General features: G+C 39.7%; 1 protein-coding gene across 2 annotated transcripts in view; it reads right to left on the bottom strand.

Moving 5' to 3' along the window:
- The window catches only part of ophn1 (oligophrenin 1), a 117,284-nt gene that overhangs the window by 62,014 nt on the left and 38,799 nt on the right, over positions 1-16,471 (bottom strand). For both annotated transcript variants that reach the window (XM_036580154.1, XM_036580155.1), the window contains exons 9-16: positions 14,105-14,205; positions 12,988-13,079; positions 12,524-12,599; positions 12,042-12,075; positions 11,101-11,163; positions 2,326-2,400; positions 1,178-1,262; positions 971-1,029 (exon numbers count right to left, since the gene is read on the bottom strand). In XM_036580154.1, the coding sequence (XP_036436047.1) occupies positions 971-1,029; positions 1,178-1,262; positions 2,326-2,400; positions 11,101-11,163; positions 12,042-12,075; positions 12,524-12,599; positions 12,988-13,079; positions 14,105-14,205 (585 nt within the window). The remainder of the gene's footprint in view (positions 1-970; positions 1,030-1,177; positions 1,263-2,325; positions 2,401-11,100; positions 11,164-12,041; positions 12,076-12,523; positions 12,600-12,987; positions 13,080-14,104; positions 14,206-16,471) is intronic.

Genomic DNA, 16,471 nt, shown 5'->3' with positions numbered 1-16,471 from the left:
AAAGTACTAGATCACATTACAGTGTTTGAAGTTAAGAAATCTAGAAATCTGCTGAAAATCTTCCTGTAATTCATGTGTTCGAGTGCAGAACTATGTATTCTTTAAAACAGGTTCTAAAATCACTAGACTGTGGGCTGTGCGAGAGCAAAACTACAGATTCTAGGATTCAGAAGTTGTAGGTTCTAGAATCACAGTACTATGAAATCCAGAACTGCAACACTGTGCATTCTAGAACTGAGTTTTGAATTGCAAAACTGTGGGTTCCAGAACTGCAGAACTACAAACTGCAGAAATCTAAAATTGCAAGTTCTAGAACTGTGGATTCTAAAAAATGCTAATCTATGGGTTTTAAAACTGCAGAGTGCAGAATTGCAAAACTGTGGGTTCCAGAACTACAGATCTACAGACTGCAGAATTCCAAAACTGCGGGTTCTAGAACTGTGGATTCCAAAACCGCTAATCTATTGGTTCTAAAATTGCCAAGCTATCAAATATAAAATGGGTTCCAGAAGTTCAGAACTATGGATTCTAGAATTCGGAAACTAGAAACATTGCTAAACTATGGGTTGCAGTGTTGCAGAACTATTGAATCTAGAACTGTAAAACAGTGGAGTTTAGAACTGCTGAACTGTGGTTTCTAAAACTGCAAAACTTTGGGTTCTAGAACTATGCATTCTAGAGCTGCAAAACAGTGGGTTGTAGAACTCCAGAATAACTGCAAAACCATGGGCTCTGGAACTAGATAGTTGTGAAACTGGGATCTAGGACTGCAGAACTTCAACAGCTGTAAAATGGGCCCTAAAAGTTGTGGGTTCTCAAATCAATTAGCACATCCTTGCGCATTTGTACGTCATCATAGCGCTCCTCTCACCTCCGGAACAGGTGAGAACCGTAATTTGCTGTGTGAGTTCTTTAATGTACATTAATGTAACAGTGTGATTTTGGAGCATTACTGCTGACGTGATCTTACTTGCTGCACTGATGAGCTCCCGGTGCAAAGTGTAGGTCATGAGTGGTTCACTCAGGCTCCTGTGGGAAAACACACACACACACACACACACACACACACACACACACACCCACACACACACACACACACACATTAGAACACATGAATATACACATACATGCACATCAGTAAAGAGCTACATGTGAAAAAGGCGGCTGTGTAACTCACCGCAGGTAGAACTTCATTGCACTGGTGATGGTTTTAATGTCCCATTCACTGCTGTTCAAATCCACATCACCTGGACACTTGGGGTCTACAGACAGACAGACAGACAGACAGGCAGACAGGCAGACAGACAGACACAGACAGGATAAAAGTGACAATTCAGGAAAAAAAAACAGAATTTCGGTATTCTTTAGTTTTAGCACTGGAGCTATATATATATAAATTCTTGCTATGTAACCTGTGTTTATGTATATACATATATATATATATATATATATATATATATATATATATATATATATATATATGCACATATAAACTCTTGCAAAGCTGTGTCTGATCCACTTGCACCAGCACAACACACCACCACCACGTCAGTGCCACTGCAATGCTGAGAATGACCCACCACCCAAATAGTACCTGCTCTGTGAGGTTCCTGTGGGGGTCCTGACCACTGAAGATCAGTGTGACAAAGTGTGCAGAGAAACAGATGGACTACAGTCTGTAACTGTAGAACTACAGAGTGAAACTATATGGTCAGTGGAGCTGATAAAGTGGACACTGAGCGTAGAAACAAAAAGGTGGTTTTGATATCAGCGTATATATTCGTGTGTGTGACGTATATAAGTGGTGGGTTCTACAACTGCTGAATCATGGATTCCAGAACGGAAAAACTGTGGTTTCTACAACTATCAATTCTAGAGAAGCAAGACTGGGTGTTTTACAACCGCAGAACTACAGATTCTAAACTGATAAACACAACTGTAAAACTGTGGGTTCTGCAGAATCTAGAACTGCAAAACTGTGGGTCCTAGAACTGCATCAAATGAAGAACTGTAAAGCAGTGGGTTTAGAAGTAAAGTGTGTTTTTTCCTTCTCCTGTAAAGCCACCATTCTGGAGATGTTTTATTCCGACAACAGCGATGTGTAAGTATCTATATGCCAAGTTTTCTATCATAATCCTAATCTTAACCACAGGAAGTGGTTTCACTCTTTCACTTCAGAGAGTCAGGCCTATTTTGTTGTTCTCTGTGCTGCAGGTTAGACCTGTTCTCTCTGTTTTTACTGCAAAATCAGGAAAGAGGCAGAAACAAACGCCTGCACAAACAACGCCACACATGGAGCAGCTGTTCTGTAGGTCATTCTCTCACCAAAAAAGGCATTCAGCAGTTTCTGTACTTGGATGTTGCTGCCGACGGTCCTATACACTCCTTCCTGACTCAGCCCTGAGAGAGAGAGATAGAGAAAGAGATAAAGAGAGAGAGAGAATTAGGGAGGCATCGTGTCGAGAAGAAAGGGGGAGTGCTGTAAGCGGGGTAAAGTCAGGCCAGTGAAGTGGAAAAGTACAACGATTTGCTGAAGCAGCAGAGCCAGCTAGCACTTAGCCAACATTAGCCGGGTGCTAGCCAAGTATTAGGTTTTATGTCGTAGTGACATTCTTTCATCAGGTTTCGGTGCGTTCTGCAGCTTAAATCCATCCACAAACAAACCAGCCTCGTTCAGGACATTCCACATGTTAACATCAGCAACATAAAACCGTTAGCACTGCTGCTACACTCGCACCGACTCCACTGCCAACACCGCGATCAACACCAGCGCTGCGGCTAATCCGAACACTACTTAACTGTGGCTGAGGCTGTTTCTCCTTAAACATATGCATTTACGTTATTTATGCATGTTAAAATGATAGAATTACGTATATTTTTTACTAATGCTAAAATTGCAGATCCACGACTGATATTATGTGTGTGTGTATATATATACACACACACACACACACACTAATACCCTAATACCACGGTCATTTACACATTACTGATTATTTATTTTTATATTTTTAATGATGTTGACATTACAGGTCCATTAGTGATCTTATATGATATACATTTTTTTGCATACATGCATTTACTAATACTAAAGCAATATACGCATTATAGATCAAATGTGAACCTTTATTATCATTTACTAATATTTACTAATATCAAAGCTATGTATCCATTAGATCTATAACTGATAATATATACATATATTTACTAAAGTTATACACACATCACTGATTACTTACTATTACTATTAATGTCAAAGTTACATTACTGATTATATATTTACATGTACTTTAAACTAAAAGTTTTATTTATTATATACTTTTTGCATATAGGCAATACTAAATACTAAATAAAAGTGATATACATATTATAAATTAAATATGAAGTTTTATTATCATTTATAACATTTAAAATCTGTTATATATGTTATATACTATTATTTATATATATATATATATATATATATATATAGAGAGAGAGAGAGAGAGAGAGAGATAACACAGTAGAGTAAAAATAATAATAATAATAATAATAATAATAATATGGGTATATACAGGTACTACTCCTAAAGTTATATACCTGATTACTGATTACATTTAAAACGGGCTGTTTTCCTCACAGTGATTTCCCTGCTGGTCTTTTAAAAGCTGTTACTCGCTGCTCTGTCACAGCTCTGAACTTGGAGAGACGACTTCTGTGTCTACGGCTGTTTGAGACGCGCTCAGGGTGGATCTGCACCTTAGCAGCTCCGCACTTTATATCAGCCAGTGTGCGGCTGATGCAGAGACGTGGGAAGGTGGGAAGCAGTGACATCATACTAAATACTGTCTTTTTTGCATTTGTATTTTTTTGGATAATTTACAACAAATACAACATGTTTTAACAGCAAGAGAATGTCAAATGTCAAGCGAGAGGCAGATACACTATTGGTTCTAAATACAGGGAATTATCGCATAATTTGGTATTTTTTAGGTTTTAAAACAATATTAAGGTGCTTTGGGGCTCAGAACTCACCCACGATTCTGCATATATGTTTACTCTGGACGCTTAAACCTGCTTGTAAACAGTCGACAGTCGGCGCAGGAAGTGTTTGGCTCACTGTAACAAAAATGGAGCTGTAAAAACTTTTACGAGCTCTATATGAAATATGGCCTTAGGCATCTGACAGACACTCGGGTGCTTCCTGAATATGAAATGATTGTTATTGCTAAAAGTTACATAACCATTACTGACACTGTTGCTACAATTAAAGATGTATAACTGTTACTGATTACAGTAACAATCAATATTATAGATATATAACTGTAATATTACAACTGTGTAACCATTACTATCATTTTACTTTCTTTTGTACTTCATTTTCTAGGTACTATGTTACACATCTAGTCTGTCTATAAGTGCAAATGTTATATAACCATTAGAGATTATTATTTATTACAAACCTCAATTTCAAAAACAGAAAGCAGTGATCTTTCAACACACTTTGAGCTGTGATTAAATTAAAGCAGTACAAACACAAGATAATTCATGTTTTATCTTGTCAACTTCATTGTTTTTTGTAAACATATCGTCATTTTTAAAGTTGATGCCTGCAACACTTTCCAAACAAATTGGGAATTTAACACTTGAAATGTTGCTAAATGTTCACAAACATCTTAAACAGGTGATGTAATCATGCTTGAGGAAAGACTGAGTCCTTTAGAGGCGAGGATGGGTTGAGGCTTGCCACCGATGCCGAAAACGGGACAGCAGTTTAAAAACATTCCTGAGCCAGCGATTAAAACCTGGCATGTTTCTGTGATGGATATCGCCTCACGGGCTCGGGAATACGTGTCAACAAACACTGTTTCGTTACTGCACCCACAAACGTTAAGACTGTACTATGCACAGATGAAGTCATATCAACAACGTCCAGAAACACCGCCGACTTCTCTGGGCTTGATCTCACCTGAGATGGACTGATGCTCAGTGGAAATGTATACTGTGTATAATCGATAATCTGCGCACCTGTAAAAGCACCACTGATCCTGAAATCCTAGAATTAAACAGGCTTTTTTGGTTACTGCGTCTTTAAGACTGCCATATTAAAATGAGCTCCGTTCTGATTGGCTGTGCCTCACTCAGAAAGCAGTCCAGGCTGAAACATTCCATATAACTTGTTCTGAGTGGGAGGGGCTAAATTCCTGCAGGCTGAATATACAGGCAGATGTATGTAAATGTGATGGTGTGTGTGCAGCTTAGTTTCCATTTAGTTTCCTTTTTATTTTATATGTTTAAGTGTTGATAATATTAATTATCAATTATTGAAAAAAGGAGAATTCAGTTCTTTAGAGACCCTTTAATTATTTACAGGAATCAAAACATCCATTAAAGAGCCCATATCATAGAAAACTGACTGTTCCTGAATTGATCTCACCTATTTGAAATAAAAGAGTCTGATGTAGCATGAAAACACTTAAAGTTTCAAAATGTACTGAAACCCCTTAAAATCTCGGGCTTATTACATACTAAGGCTTATTATTCAGTAATTACAGGGACTTCAGACTAGCTTAGCTATTCTTAAGTTATAGAAGTGTGTAATAAAACTTTGGGCCTTCTGGTGGGCCCTGACCATTTAAGAGGTCAATTATTACCAGGATTTCACAACCTTTAACACTAATTTTTCCACTATAAAATTCTGTGTTCATCATTTTATTGATTTTGTTGTGAAATCAACTCATTTTTCCTATAACGACACAGCAAATTACAATGAGGTTTTATGTGTAGCATAGCATTATGGGATATGACAGCAACTGAGAATTTTAAAAATTTGTATTGTTTATTTTACCACATTTTTGGAGCAAAGTTAAACTATCTGTAAAATGTATATTCAGTGCATATGTAGTGCAAAACACTACGAATAAATGTGTTACTTTTTTTTGAGTTCACTTTACCTAAATAAAAAAAGACATATTTATTGGTCCAGTAAATATCCAACATATCCAACATATAAATGGTTAATAGATTACTGACTACTGCAATGCTTCTACAGTTATTATGTAAAAATACAGGCGATTACCGTATTTTGACAACTTATTACTGTTATGTACCACAGAACACAGCTACATCACGGCAATCATGTGGTGCAGGTGCTGTGGAGATACTGTATACAGTTATTTTACTGTATTTACTGTTAATTTGGTTCAGCAAATTACTGTGAAAGTAATGAAACTAGTACGGTAATTTACTGTAATTATAGACTCCTGTTTTGAATTTGTTTCTTTTGTGATGTCACAGAAACACATGGTACATATATTTGCCTTTTCAGCCAGCAGCAGTTAAACCCCGCCCCCTCACGCTGATGTTTCAATATGAACTGCTTTTTGAACAAGGCGAGCCAATCAAAACAGAGCTCATTTACATGCACGAGTTTTAAATTCATAGTAACAAAAACAGCCTGTTTAACTGTAGGGGACTGTAAGGGAGGTTGAAAAAATAATGAACACTCTTTTCAAGGGTTCTTTAGTAAAGACAGTGGTTCCATTTCGAACTATGAACACTCAAAGAACTATTTGCATGCTTAATTGGTTCTCTGTATGGTGAAATCGTTCTTTAGATTGACGGAGAATGTGTTGTACATGGTTCTATACAGAACCTTTTGAAAAGGGTTCTATATAGCACCAAAATGGGTTTTGTTATTATGTCAAGCTTGTAACAACAGGAGAACCCTTTTTGGCGCTATACAGAACTATATTCAGCACATTCTCCAACAATCTGAGGAACCATTTCACCATGCAAAGAACCATCTAATGTCACAAGAATAATGTACACTCTTAAAAAAGATGGGTCTTCAAGGGTTCTTTAATAAAGATCATGGTTCTATTTAGAACCATGAACACTCAAGGAACAATGTGCAGGTTTAAACAGTTCTTTGCCTGGTGAAATCATTCTTCAGATTGATAAAGAACTGCAGATGGCTCTGTATAGAACCTTTTTGAAAAGGGTTCTATATATCAACAAAAAGGGTTTTGTTATGATGCCAAGCTTGTAACAACAGGAGAACCCTTTTTGGTGCTGAATAGAACCATATACGGAACATTCTGCACTGATCAGAAGAATCATTACACCATGCAAAGAACCATTTCCAAGCATGCAATTGGTTTATGGTTCCACAGAACCACTGTCTTTACTGAAGAACCTTTGAAGAACCATTTTTTTTAAGGGTGTAGAGGGGGAACCCATTAAGGACAGGTAATCTATTTTTCAGGGGACATTTCTGAGGAGATTAGATATAAAAACAAAACAAAATATCCATTTCCAAAAGAAAGGAGACGGTCGAAGTAAAATACGTGAAAAAACAGGAGTTTCCGTAAAAACTGGAGTTAAAAAACTGATTAATAGCCGCAGAGAAATGGCGATTTTGGAGGTGTGGCTGCGGATTTCTTTGAGAAACTGAAAATAAGCCTCCTGAAAACATGAACATGAAAAAATATATCATGTAATTTTCTGTTAAATATGTGTTTTCTGTGTTTTTTTTCTAGGTTTTATGCCTGTTTTATGTACGAATTAAAGTCTTTTGCACTTTTCTCTATATTTTTACTTACTACTTTTTCCTCTCTTCATGCTTTGCCTTCTTTCGCTCTCTCCTTTTTTCAGATGCGTTAGAGAACCAGAGCTTTACAGGTTTCTGTTTAGACGCTCCTGTTCTCGGCTGAGCTGCGCTCTACGGCGCGCTGCTGCCCTCTACTGGCTCAGTGTTAATGTGTGTGTGTGTTTTTTGGACGCGTGGTGTGTGTGCGCCTGTAATGAAGACTGTCCGATTCTGTAATCTCCCTCAATAAATACAGCTATAAATACAGCCACGACTGCACAGCCGTAAATACAGCAGCTTTAATGAGCTGAAGCCCAAATATTACACAGGTTTAATAAAGTCTGAAGTCTGTAAACTTCATATCTTCATAAATTCTATTTACCGACTGCCCAAAAACTGCCACTGAAAAGCTGAGGATGAGCCCGTATTATTCTTGAAAGCACTTTTGTAATAAATCAAATAATATTTCAAGAATTCTCCTCGACATCAGAATCTGCATCTGTTTAAAGGCCACAAACCGGCCACGGTGTAGTTATTTTTGTTTAACTCTTTGAGGCCACAGCTTAGAAAAAAATTCATTTTACAGTCTTATGTTCGCTGATCTTGTACCTGGGAGTCGGTTCTGCTGTCATGGATTCTCCCTTTGTCCCTCTCAGTGTGTCTTTCGCCCCCCCATGGTAGCCATGTGTCTTTTGTTTTCTTGTACCATGTGCTTGTTGTTGTTGTTGTTCTGTGTCTCCTCCCTGGTCTTGCCCCTTGTTATCTGTTCCACCTGCCTGTAGCTCCACCCCTCATTAGTCACAGGTGTTTCTTGTTTCCCCTCTGTGTATTTATACCCCTGTGCTTGTTCAGTCTCGGTGTTGCATTGTGGATGTACTTTGTAACTTGTCTTCTTTCATTTTGTAGTTTTGTTTTTTGTCATGGACATGTCTGTTTTTCAGACGTCTGCAGTTAACTCTAATTTGAATAAAAGCAACTCGCATTTGCATCCTGCCTCCTTGCCTCCACCGTTACTGACACACAGGGAAGCAGCGAGTGTGCAGGAACTTATTAAGGAGAATGAGGTCAGACTTCAGGAGAGTTACCATCTGCTGCGTCGGCTTCAGTTTTTGTTCCCTGGTAAAGAGAAAGAAGCTTCCCTGCTCTCAGCTCAGCCAGCAGCCATGGACGTCACAGCAGGGCCGCCTGCCTCCGAGGACATCGCAGCAGGGCCGCCTGCCTCCAAGGACCGCCTGCCTCCAAGGACCGCCTGCCTCCGAGGACGTCGCAGCAGGCCCGCCTGTCTCCGTGGACGTCGCAGCAGTGCCGCCTGCCGCCGAGAGTCCCTGCTGTGTTCCTCAACCTGCCGATAGCCTCCTTATCTCCAGACCTGCCCGTGGCCTCAGGATCTCCAGTTCCTACTCTCTGGGCCATTCCTGTGCCTGCCCCCCAGGCCACCCCAGTTCCTGCTCCTGAACCCCGAGCCACTCCTTTTCTCATTTCCTGTCCTGCTTCGGTGCCGACCTTTCAGCGTCCAGTGTCAGCCTTTCATCGTCCTGCTCCAGTGCCGGTCTTCCAGTGTCCAGTGACTGGCTCCCAGCCTCCTGTTCACGTGCCAGCCTTCCAACATCCTGCTCCTGCAACGTTTCCCCAGCTCCCTGCTTAAGTACCATTCTCCTTGCCTTTCCAGTTCCCTGCTCAGTCTGCCACCCAGTTCCTTCGCCTGCATGAACTTCATAATTCTGTGTTCCCCCAAGTCTGTCCAGTCTCTAGTCCATAGTTTTGTTTTTGTCCCTGTAACCATGTATATATCTGTACCCGTCTCAATCAGGGTTCCTGTTTCTGTGTTTGGTCTTATTGTACCCATTCCTGTCCATGTTTCTGTCCCTGTCCCAGTAACCATGTCTGTTCCTGTTGCTATGTCTACATTAACTCCATCTCCTGTTCTGCCATCTTTCCAGCCTCCTATGCAGTCTTTTGCCCAGCCCACTGTCTGTTCCTCTGTCCAGACTTCCCTCTTGTATCCTGTATCTCCGCTCCAGTCTCCTGTTCTCTCTCCACTTTTGTCTTCAGTCTCGTCTCCTGCCCGGTCCCTCGTCCTAACTGGCTGGACATGTCTGTTTTTCAGACTGCAGTTAACTCTAATTTGAATAAAAGCAACTCGCACTTGCATCCTGCCTCCTTGCCTCCACCGTTACATCTGCACATGTTATGAAATCATTCCTATTTATTTGCTATATTTAAGTTGTAGATTACGGCTGATTGTTTGTTTTTAACAACTTAACTGGGTTTAAATAGCAATTCCAGGTGGTTGCTAGGGTATTCCAGGTAGCTGCTATGCTGTTGCTATGTAGGGGTGGACGATATGGCAAAAACTATTATCACGATACATTGATTTTCAAGGTATGCATCACGCTATTTACTTTAATAAGTTAAGACAGATAAAATAGAGCCTGTAGTGCCACATATAAAAATACTGTAATAGCAACAATAAACCGACAACTGTAATAATTTTTATTTAATGTTTTACAAACTGCTAGAAGCTGCTAGATGGAGCGAATTCTGTGCTGAAGCTCTGCTAGTGGCTTCTTTTCAATCCATGAGAGGCTCTGCTGCTAACCTAGCGAGCTAAGACGGATTCCCATTCCACCTTAAATAGTGCAGCAGTTACATTCTGGCGAATACAAAGCTGAAGAGAGGCTGCACCTTTCCAGTGAGTGGGCGTGGTTTCAGCACCTTCAGCGGACACGCCCCCAGCATTTCAGGGCCGAGAATTCTGTCTTTTTTTTCGCAATTTTGAAACCAAATTTTACATGATTCAAATTTGTCAGGATGTAATTACACACAGTTACTACTGCTTCTGTAAAATCTCCATCCCACCCCAACTCAACAACAATACGCTCAGAGTCAAACAGATTTTTCTGCATGTGTAACGTGAAAGCTCTACTCCGAACGGCTGACGAAGAAAACAACTAGGACATTCAGCATCCAGTCAACGAACACATTTATTTTAGACAGTCTACAGGGGACTACAGAGACCACACCTAAATATGGCCTTTTAGAGAATTTTAGTGTAAAAGTTCTATTTATGTGCTCAGTTTAACATTTTGGAAAAACATCAAATATAAAATGTGCCATAACTTTCACACAGGCCGCATTTTATATTTAGTTTTTTCCCAGTAAGTTAAATTCAGCCAATAAACAGTAACTGTGTTCTAAACTGTGCTCTCTGTAGAGGGTGTGTAAACTTATTCACACTTAAAAAATTCACCGAAACATGGAATTTGCAAATGAATACAGAGTTGAACTAAGACCGGCTTATTAGCTGATTTTATTCATTTTTCTAAACAAAAGTAAATTTTCATTATTATTGTTATATTGTTATTATTATCATGCGTCATTAATTAATAATGACTTTTTTCTTCCTTCACTGTAAAGATGTGCCGGTTTATGTTGGTGTTATTGATTGATTAGAGTTTTTGAACCAACGTCTTTTATCGAGCGCAGATTAATAAAAGCTCTGACCGACTGAGGAGGAACAGATGTTCTACCTTTGGTCTCGATCACGTTGATGCATTTTCTGACAAACTTGAAGCCGGTTTCGTTCAGTTCCACTGCAGAAAAAACACAAATAATCACATTAAATCAGTTTCATTCACCAACTGATGACTTCTAAGCTTAAAACTTCAACATATTTAAAAATTTAAATTTGGAAATCAATACATGTAGTACATGAAATTTAAGCAAAATAAAGAAATAAACAAAAAGGTTAAAATTTACTAAAGATTTTTAGAGCTTTTAAAATCAGCAGTTCTATATGTAAAGTGAAAGTTCTACTAAAGTTCTAAACATCAAGCTTATAGTTTACTAAGTTCTGTCTTTACAGTAAAACTTCATAAGAAGTTCAATTTGTCAGTCTGTCTATAAAGTGAACGTTCTACAAAATTCTATCTAGCAAGTTTCATCTATAAGGTTCTAATAAAGTTGAATTTTTGAAGTTCTATTTATAAAGTGAAAGTTCTGCGAAGTTCTACCTCGAAGGTTCTGTCTATAAAGTGAAGTTTTATGACATTCTATCAAATTTTCTCTATAAGGTTTTAATGAGGTTCTATAAGGTTCTGTCTCTAGGGTAAACATTTAATAAAGTTCTGTCAAGCTTTATCTGAAAAGTGAAAGTTCTAAAGTTCTATCTATCATGATCTATCTATGAAAAAAAGTTTTATAAAGTTCATCAACCTAGAAAGGTGAAGTTCTAAAAAGCTCTAGCTAAAAAGTGAAAGTCCACCAAGTTTTATCTATAAAGTTCTGTCTAAAAAGAGAAAGTTCTATAAATTTCTATCTAGATAGTGAAAGTTCGATAAAGTTTTATCTAGAAAGTAAAAGTTATAGTGGGTTCTATCTAGAAAATGAAATTTCCATAATTTTCTATCTAGAAAGTGAAAGTTCTATAAGGTTCTATATACAAAATAAAAAGTATGAACGTGTTACATACTTTCGGCTTGTTTGTGAATGGGGGAGTGGTAAATCTACAGGAGAAACAGATAAAGAGAAGAACATTAAAGAGATATATTAGAACATTAGAACAGTGCAGACCCACAACTACAGCTTTAATCAGTGACAGAGAGGCTGAGAGTGAAGATCAGAGAAAACAAGCCCATAATTTAACCAGAAAAAGCTCAGAAAAAACAAAATATATATTTGTTTTTCTGTGCTGTATGTAGACTGTGTTTATTTCTAATGTTTATATTTAATTTTACTATTCTTTCATATAAATATTCGTTATGGTCCTTACTTGTGTACATGATTGAACACAAATTGAACACAAATTAATTCATTATTAATAATTCCAAATAGCTTAACAGGTAAAGCGGTTAACAGTTATACGGTTTAATGTAACTACTTAGACAGAGAGAACAATGCATTTGTTCTTCCAGGCCAGAAGGTGGCACTAGAAATGTTGTGGATAAACCTCACCGGCTCTTTTCCATCCATAGCTTCCATCCACTGCTTCCTGTTGACCTCAGAGATGGACTGCACAGTGAACGTGGGTCTGCGGCAACAATCACCAACAATCACCAATAATCACCAACAATCACCAATAATAACCAATAATCAACAACAATCACCAATAATCACCAACAATCACCAATAATCAAAGATCAAACAAAGTGGTTGCTAAGGTGCTGGTCAGTCTCTGCCATGGTATCACAGATGGTTGCTAAGGTGTTGCTAGGCCATTGCTATGGTAACCCAGGTGGCTGCTAAGGGGCTGCTAGGCCATTGCTATGGTATCCCAAGTGGTTGCTACAGTGCTGCTAGCCCATTGCCATGGTATCCCAGGTGATTACTAATGTGTTGCTAGGCCATTGCTATGGTAACCCAGGTGGCTGCTCATTTCGGAGCTGCACACGAGGAGGAGGGGTGATGTTGTCTCTCACCTCTCCTGTGTCTCGATGTCAAAGCAGAAGCGTTTATCGATCGACTCGGATTTACGCCGAATACATGACTTTAGAGTGAGCTCGAGAGGAACCTGAGAGAGAGAGAGAGAGAGAGAGAGAGAGAGAGACAGAGAGAGGAGAGGAGAGTGAGAGAGAGAGAGAGAGAGAGAGAGAGAGCATATTAGTGTGAGAAAGAAGTGAGATTGAAAAGTCAAAGCGATAGTCTGGTGAAGAATCAAAGCCAGTCTCCTCCTCTTACTCCAAGCACAGTCGATCAGCCAAGACCTGTTTGGTGTCTGAAGTTTCTCTTCTTTAGTTTTAGCGCTGGAGCTACGAGGCTAAAGCAGCTAAAGAGTAACGGAACACCCCATCAGTTAGCATTGGCGCTAACTGCATATCTAGATCTTCCCACACCTGGGTGGAGCAGTTCAGTATCTCTACTAGACTTCATTAAGTGGTTTCTGACCCTGTATGACTCACTGTTATCTAGACTATTAAAAAGATGGTTCTTCACGGGCTCCTCAGGAAAGACAGTGGCTTTATATAGAAAAGAACCACCTGTACGCTTAAATGGTTCTTTGCATGGTGAAATGGTTCTTTAGATTGATGGAGAATGTGTTCTCCATGTACTGTTAAGACAAGCTTGACATCATAACAATAGAAGAACCCTTTTGGGTGCCTTATAGAACCCTTTTCAGAAAGGTTCTATATAGAACCATATAAAACACGTTCACCATATTCATTGAGAATGTATTAACATAGACTGAAGTGTGGACAGAACCCAGGCTTAACGGTTTTTAGCTACTTGACGTTCTTGTATGTTTACAGATCACAGCGTGTCAACTAAACATTAAACAAACACACTTCTGACACCGGACACGTTCGGGCTGATGGGCTGTGCTTGTGGACAGGGTGGAGGGAAACTGGGGGAATTAGACTTTTCTCCAGACTTTCACCTTAAAGAGGACACTAAAGAGGACACTCCTCTAAAGGAGACACTCCCCTAAAGAGGACACTCCTCTAAAGTGGACACTCCTCTAAAGAGGACACTACTCTAAAGGGGACACTCCTCTAAAGGGGACACTACTCTAAACGGGACGCCGCTGATCATGTTTACCTGTTTGGTTGCAGGTTTCTGTTCTGTTGGCAGCAGCAGCAGCAGCTTAGAACCCTTCATATACTTACAGTAGTACTTCACCCAGGTCATCCCCAACGCCCCTAACAGAGGGAGAGAGAGAGAGAGAGAGAGAGAGAGAGAGAGAGAGAGAAAGAAAGGAAGGAAGAAAGAAAGAAAGAAAAAGAAAGCAAGAAAGAAAGAAAGAAGAGGGTGAAAGAGAGAGAGAGAGAGGGAGAGAGAGAAAGAGAGAGAGAGAGAGAGAGAGAGAGAGAAAGAAAGGAAGAAAGAAAGAAAAAGAAAGAAAGAAAGAAAGAAGAGGGTGAAAGAGAGAGAGAGAGAGAGGGGGGGATAGGAAAGAAAGAAAGTGAGACAAAGAAAGAGGGATAAAAGAAAAATACAGAAAGACGAGGATGAAGGAGAAAGAAAGAGAGACGGAGAGAGAGGGAAGGACAAAAAAGAAAGAAAGACAGAAAGAAAGAAGAGGATGAAAGAGAGAGAGAGACACACACGCCGAAAGACAGAGACATTGGGCGAGAGAGGGGAGAAATAGAAAGAGAGAGAGACAGAGCGACAGAGATAGTGGATGAGAAAGAGAGAGTGGATGAGAGAGAGCAAGAGAGAGCGAGCGATAGAGTTGATGAGAGAGAGAGAGAAAGAGAGAGAGGATGCGGAGAGAGGGATATATATATATATATATATATATATATATATATATATATATATATATATGTATGTATATATATATATATATATATATATATATATACATATATACAGAGAGAGAGAGAGAGAGAGAGAGAGAGAGAAGGCAGTTAATAACAGGTTGTAACACAATCTCTGTGTATTTCAAGTGTCAAAGCATCATCTACAGTTTCTAAAGGCCTCGCGCTAACGGGCCTCGCGCTAACGGGTCGCGTGCTAACGGGCCGCGCGCTAACGGGCCTCGCACTAACGGGTCGCTCGCTAACGGGCCTCGCGCTAACAGGCCGCTCGCGCTAACAGGCCGCTCTCGCTAACAGGTCACTCACTAACAGGCCGCGCGCTAACAGGTCGCTCGTTAACGGGCCTCGCGGTAACGGGCCTCACGCTAACGGGCCGCGCGCTAACGGGCCTCGCGCTAACGGGCCGCGCGCTAACGGGCCTCGCGCTAACAGGCCTCGCGCTAACAGGCCTCGCGCTAACTCTCATTTTCTGAGCTGCTCTGTTCCTGCAGGAGCGAAACTCGGCTGCCTGGAAGCTGCAGAGGGTCTCAGTGATCCTGCTGTGAGAGTTTAAGAGGCTAATAATTACACAGAGCTGGAAGAGTCGAGACTCTGGTTACAGATGGGAGCTCAGGGACGTCTGTTCTCCACACTTAGTGGTTTTCTGCTACTCCTAATGCACATTAATACGACCACATCTGCAGTGTAATCACAGCCTCCAGCTGAGGAGCAGTCGGTGAAGTAATTAGTCATGATAAACTGACAGGACAGACTCTGTCATGTGGCCTTTCTATTCAAGCTGCGTCACAGGACTGCAGGACAGCGTCCAGCCGTCAGCTGCTTATGCGCTTTGTAATTCATAATTAATTAGTGATTTTCCTTTTGGAAAATACTCAACAGAATTTGGAGGAAGTTTATTTTTTTATAAATGATTTCTCACAGGACTGCAGGCTGACCAGCTCGTTACGGAGTCTCTGAGCGCTCGTTTATAACCACAATATGAGCACTCAGAAGTAATGACATATTTCAAGGCACAGAACTGCCTGTCATCTGGTTCCGGGAGAAAAATAATCATAATCGCCACAGGAATTTGAGTTTTAGATGTAATATTTATGAAAGTGCCATAGAATCCCTGAGTATTAGACAAAATTCCATCTATCATCGCTCATTTTCCACTCACAGTCCAATTTACTTTATTCATATTATTTATACTTTGTAATTTAGTTCAGTAAATCATTTTAATCCAGCTCAGTATCAGCAACAACATCATATAAAATCATATAAAATCATTTTATACGAGAGTCATTATTTTTTCTCTCTCAGTTGCTTGTAATATTTGTCTTGGTTTGTTTTCCAAAATAAAAGTCTCTGTGGATTTAAAATCTGTTTGAGGAGATTAAAAACTAGGTAGAGCTTGTATGCAGGACAGTAATCTGGGTGGTCTGAAGGTGGACCAGCAGTGGCGAACAGTCAGTGTGGTGCCAACTTTCTCAAGCCAGCGGACCGATATCTCGCTGTTGTCGGAAGAAAACCTCATATCTCAATTTTTTGACGTTTTTTAGTTTATGGCATAGTACCTGTTGCCCTTTACATTGTATGTAAATTTCATGATGAACGGACTAAAAGAAATGACCCAAAACTACTTGAAAAAAAGTCTGGTTCCATT

Source organism: Colossoma macropomum, unplaced genomic scaffold, assembly GCF_904425465.1.
Source record: "Colossoma macropomum unplaced genomic scaffold, Colossoma_macropomum, whole genome shotgun sequence".
In the NCBI taxonomy this organism is placed as follows: Eukaryota; Metazoa; Chordata; class Actinopteri; order Characiformes; family Serrasalmidae; genus Colossoma; species Colossoma macropomum.
This window is presented reverse-complemented; position numbering and strand designations above follow the sequence as displayed.